General features: G+C 38.8%; 1 protein-coding gene across 19 annotated transcripts in view; it reads left to right on the forward strand.

Moving 5' to 3' along the window:
• The window catches only part of PKIB (cAMP-dependent protein kinase inhibitor beta), a 190157-nt gene extending 185150 nt beyond the window's left edge, over nt 1-5007 (forward strand). For all 19 annotated transcript variants that reach the window (XM_040627738.1, XM_008691148.2, XM_040627750.1 and 16 more), the window contains one exon: nt 4247-5007. In XM_040627738.1, coding sequence (XP_040483672.1) covers nt 4247-4314 — 68 coding nt within the window. In that variant the 3' untranslated portion in view covers nt 4315-5007. The remainder of the gene's footprint in view (nt 1-4246) is intronic.
• Nucleotides 5008-6056: the final 1049 nt, after the last annotated feature.

Genomic DNA, 6056 nt, shown 5'->3' on the forward strand with positions numbered 1-6056 from the left:
TGTATAAAAGGTAACCATTCTTTGGTGGAAAAAGTTAAAGACAAAGGTGAGCTGTCAAACCAATGAAGGAAAACTTGGGTCTTTCTCCCCATTGCTTACATAGAGTTCATCTAGCTTCCAGAGTTTAGTCCTTGGGAAATAAATATAATGATACCTTGAATAAAGTTTTAAAGGAGTCTTTTTATTTAAAAAATATTAATGGAGGTTAAAGAAAATTTCAGTTCCAAGTCATTACCAAGATACCTGTGCCTTGTAGCCCATTTTAGACATCAAGGTGGACTTTGGTATGTGTAGAAATTTATTCCTGCTGCCAAGGAGGCAAGAGAGGCTAGCAGCTTCTGCACATCCACCCTATTCATGCAAGTCCCAGAAGAAGGCTCTTGTCCTTCGCCTCAGGACATTATTTGTTACCTGGTTAAGTTACAGATGTTCCTGGTTTGATCCCTATGAAATAAGTATATCTTTGTTTGGCCAGGGGCATCTCACCTGTTCTGCATTTCTCATATGAGACACTACAAGTAATAGCAAAAAAGTACATATGTACATACAAACTATTATAAGGTGGGAAAAGGGAAAGAAAGAAAAGAAATTAAAATGTGTGTAATGGTTTTGGCCTTTTAAGTCTGAAAATGGAATGTGGTTATCAGAACATGATATTGCTGTTGAAGGGCCATCCTCAACTCTTTCGATGGAGAAGATGAGTTACTTATTAGTATGACAGGCCTAATTAAGGTTTACATACCCCAAACACACACACAAAACCTTAATTGTTGTTGACATTACCTAGTTCAACAAAAGAGAAAAAATACACTGTAGGAGAGTTAGTAGTCTTCACCGTTTTATTTTGGTCACTAGAGAGACCATTATATGAAAGAATATTGTTACTATTTTTGTATTTTTAAAGAACGAAAATTCAACTAAGTAAGTTTGAAGATCTAATTGACTTTATTAAGGGATTCATGAATGAGGCAGCATGCTGTCTAGCAAGTAGAGGGGAGCTCTGAGGAGTTGTACAAAATGGAAGGTTTTTATAAGAAGGAGGGTGGGGCAAGGAAGTTACTTGAAGAAAAGGAAGGATTGTTCCAAGCAAGATCACATTCCCTCAGCAAGAAGGGCAAAGGAGTTATTAGGTGGACTATTAGGTGATTATTACATGGTTTCCCTCAGATTTGTCGTCTTTGGGTTTTTTTGTTGTCGTTGTTGTTTTGTTGTTATTTATTTATTTGAGAGAGAGTGAGAGACAGAGAGCAAGAGAGGGGGAGAGTCAGAGGGAGAAGCAGACTCCCCGCTGAGCAGGGAGCCTGAGATGAGATGAGATACAGGCCGATCCCTGGACTCTGGGATCATGACCTGAGCTGAAGGCAGACACTTAACCAACTGAGCCACCCAGGTGCCCCGTTATTGTTGTTTTTGATAAATATTTTAGGGGGAAGAACTCTAGGATCTCAAATGTCTTGCATCCCGCATGAAATTAACCTGCCTGAAATTTGCCTAGTTCATAATCTGTCTTAATCTATCTCTTATAAATTAATTATAAATTAATAACCATGATAGGGAGGACGGCGATGCCTGATAATGTATCAGCAAGAAGTGACAGAGACTGGCAGCTGTAAACATCACAAAGGGCCTTAACTCCCTCCATCCTTCAATCCATCATTTGATTTAGTGCCCACTAGGTGCTAAGCACTGTTCTAAAAACTAGTAGCATAGTGGTGAATCAGAAAAAGTCTTGCTGTCACGGGTCTCCATCTCCAGTGGGAGAGTTAAATTATAAACAAGTAAATAGATGTCAACAGTGATATGTTCTATCAGAGAATTAAATAGGATGTTGTGGTAGAGTGACAGCGTGGCTTTAGCCTGAGAAATTAGGACAGCCCTAACTGAAACCTGAATGACGATGGTACGTTTTGAGTCGCGACTGATGGAAGTGGCAGGCACACAAAGATCAGAGGTTAAGTGTGGTCTTTGCAGAAGCAGCAGCTAGGAAAAAGCTCTTAGAATGGACATGCCCCCAGATCCTTTCTCTCTCTCTTTCTGTGATCCTCACCACACCACTGCTCTACTTCAAGATTACAAATGACATTGTCTCTGATGAAGTCGGTGGTCCATTCTTAGTCTCCATCCTACATGATCTCTTGGCAGTTTTGTCATGGTGGATCGTGCCCTCTTCCCCTCAACACTGTTCTTCCCTTGGCTTTTTGGACACTCCACTCTCCTGCTTTTCTTCCTGCTTTACTGGCTGTTCTTCCCCCTGCCGTTGTTTTTTTATGTCCCCTACCTCTTAATGGATTAGATGGTACCAGAACTCAGTCTTTGACTTCTTTATCCGCATTCCCTCCTCTTGAGATCCCAGTCATATTCACGGGGGTAATAGTATCTTCTTGATACTAGAGATTTGTTATCTCTAGCCAGAAGCTCCCCTGACTTCATACTCACAAATCCATCTGCCTACTTGATCTCTCTGCTTGGCTATCCAACAGGAATCTCAAACTTAAAGGGTAATAAGGAGAACTCCAGATATTCCCCCGACACCTGCTCTTCCTGCCTCTTCTCCATCTTGGTGAATGGCAGTTTCACACTTCCAGTGGCTAGAGCCACAATCTTGGAACCATCCTTTTCTCCCCTCTTTCTCTCGATTTTATATCTAATCTGTCAGCAAAAATTGTCAGTTCTACTTTCATATTTGTCCAGATAGCTGTCATTTTTCACCTAAAAGATCTCGTCTCTTGGTACCTCTCTGACTCCATCTTCCAATCTTTTTTCTCCCTACTGTCCCTCTTGCAGTTCCTTCCTGCACATTGATGCCTTTGACCTTGCTGTTCCCTCTGCTTGGGATGCTCTCTCCCTGCTACCAGCATCGCTTCTCGAGCATGCCCTTTCTCCCCAGCCAATCCTATCTAAAATCGCAACCTCCAGGCCCCAACACTTCTTGACAACTCCTATTTAATTTCTTCCATAGCACTTCGGACTCCTCACATACCACATATTTTACTTGTTCTGCTTGTTCCCCATATCCCTCATTAGAAGTCTCCTGAGAGCTGGAATTTTTTTTTCACTGCTTGGTACATAATACGTGCTTAATACATATTTCCTAAGTGAAAGTCGAAGAACTGAATAGAGTCCATCAGATTTAACTCCAGAGATGCCAGTGATGATTTCAGTAAGCACTTTTGGGGAAGCAGTAGAGACTTATTAGTTTTCATTTAGAATGGAGACAGCAAAGATGATACATTTTAAAGGATAAAAGACAAGACAGCATGTGGAAGAATTGTGGTTGAAAGAAGGCCTTTGTTGGTGTGAAGTTGGTAGTGACTTGAGGAAATGAGAAGTCAGGAGAAAGGGAAAGTGAGGTGAAAGGGAGGCGGGGGTGATTGTCAGAGTTAGCTTCCTGATGAGGCAGAGATGGATAGGATCCCCGATCATGAAGGAATAGACCTGGAAAGTCTGAGCAGGACCAGGACTGGCTCCAAAGGTGTGGGTGAGTGTGATTGAATAGGGCCCTGGGCTCAGAAGAGATTTGCACTTCATGTCATGCCCTACTGTTGTTGTGTTGAAGTTTTCTGTATCTTTTGAACAAGGGTCCTCCATTTTCACTTTGCACTGGGCTTCAATAAATTGTGTAGCTGGTCCTGAAGAGCACATTTTCCATTGTAATAGGAGGGAGGGTAGAAGGAATAAGTACAGGTGATGGGGTTTTAGAGGTTTGGTGGCAGAAAGTCGAGGGAGCTTTTATCGGATGGCTTTGATTTTTCTTTTTCCTGTGAAATAGAAAGTGAGATCATCTCCGAGGAGCACAGGAGTAGAAAGTGTGAGGAAGTCGGAGAGGGTGTGATGCACTATGGGGAGATCATTAAAGGGGTGGGGCGATGGAACCACTTGGTGAGGTCCAAATTGTGTCTCTGCACTTACTAGCTCTGTGACTTTGAGCGAGTCACTTAACCTGTTTGTGCTTGGATGGACTAGTCTATGCATGGAGATAGCAGTAATACCTCAGGAGACTGCCTGGCGTGTACTACTTCTGGAGAATAGGAGAGAAAGGTAACTAGGAGAATGTAGATTCCCAAACCGACCCATATTTCTTTTCTTTGTGTAATGTCCATATCTAGATTGAGGGCAAAGCATGTCTGAATCAAGGAGAAAATGATTAGGGTGCATAAAGGAAATCCCAACTGTTTCATTCCAGTATAATATGAAATATATTTCACTATATTCTATAAGTGAATGAAATTATTTGGTTTTTTTTTAGATGTAACAAAGAAAAATGAAGAAACAACACAAAGGCAATTGGAAAAGGCGAAGAAAGAAGAAAAATGAAGTCTCAAAAACTATCAAAAGTACTGAATTTCTGTACATTGAAAGACTTGGTGGCTCTACTTTCCTGAGAGGTTTGATCTGGTAGAAATTATGGTAACATTGCAGCCCTAAGCAACACGTGCGTATTAGACAATTTTGTTGTGATGCTACTCACTTGGGATGCAACCATGATGTCCAGTGTAGGTTATTAAAAGGCATATTACTTCCAAATTGCACCCAAGGAAAAGGTTAAGAATGTATGGTCACTTAAATACATATCATTATCTATAAACCCAACAAAATCCACTGCTCTCTTTTGGATTTACTTAGCCAGATGTATTTTTAATTCCATTTTTACGGTAATGGATAACCCATTTCTTGGTAAATATAAAGCAAACACATTCATTTAAAACTTTATGGAATTTGTAGGACATTATGAGGTTTTTTTGATGAGAAGGAATAATAGTAATAAATACATAGAGAATATTTGTTTTTCACCAAAAATGCACCATTTTCCCCCAAACCCTAAAAGGATTTGAAAAAATTGCAAAAGTTTGACAACCTAAATATATTTCTAGTATGTTTTTGTTTGATGCATTTTGCTTCTAGCCCATGCATACTGTGATTTTTCATGTAGACTCCTAGAACACAAAATTTGTGACAAATTGTTTATACGGAACATGCCTATTAAATGAATTTCGCTATCTTCCTTAACTTCGGTGTATGTGTGTGCATATATTTTTCTCTAATATGAGTTATACAAAACACTTTACTAGTTGCTTTATACTGTCTTTTTTTATTCTTAGGGCTTTTGTGTATTGTGACTTGTTTCTAAAATGATTTCCTCAGGAATGCAGACCTTAATTTTTATATCTTTCCTAAAGTAGCTAACATAATCCATAAATATTTAATGAATGTTGTAGTTAGAATTAGCAAAATACTTGCTTTTAATATATATTTAAGCATATATTTTAAAAGGAACAAAAACAAAACCAAAGTTTTAGTAAATTTTGATTTATTAGACATTTTAGGAAAATAACAAAACTCTGAATTTTTAAAAAATGGACTAATGAATTTATTTTCATTTTCAGATATATATGCATGCTGTTATATTTTATTTGATTGTTGACTTAGGCCATGTCTGTATACAGTAATCAAATAAACTCTTCACTGTTCAAGAAACTTGTTACTGATACAAGTCTTAATTTTATCTTCTTAAGTATACCAACTGAAAAATGGCGACACATTTTAAAGGAGGACGTTAATAAACTTATAGTATAAATCACCTCCTACGTATTATTTCATTGGCAAAGTCTAACTTAATATACCAGAGGGGTAGATTTCAAAGAACCCAATTGTTTGCTCAAATACAATTTTTTTTGTAGAAGAATCTAAATTAGTATCTTAAGTGTAGCACTAAATTAATATTCAATAAAATGTATTGTAGCCATTAAAACTATATTTCAGAGAGTTATTGAATGACATGCTATTATGTAAACAGTATAAAGAGTATTAGAGTAGAACAGTAGTTTTTAACTTGCAGGAGAGTGATAATTTGGGCTCATAGAGGACATTTGGCGTTATCTGGAAAAGTTTTGAGGCCACTACGGTGGGCGCCAGGGAGAGAAAGCGCTACTGCCATCTAGTGGGCAGAGACTTGGGATGCTGCTAAACTGCCAAGCATCCTGCAATCTTACCGGGAGACCCTCACCGCAAAGGATCATCTGGTTATGCGTGTCAGTAGTGCTGAGCCTGAGAAACCC

Source organism: Ursus maritimus, unplaced genomic scaffold (genome assembly GCF_017311325.1).
Source record: "Ursus maritimus isolate PB19 unplaced genomic scaffold, ASM1731132v1 scaffold_13, whole genome shotgun sequence".
Taxonomy (NCBI): Eukaryota; Metazoa; Chordata; class Mammalia; order Carnivora; family Ursidae; genus Ursus; species Ursus maritimus.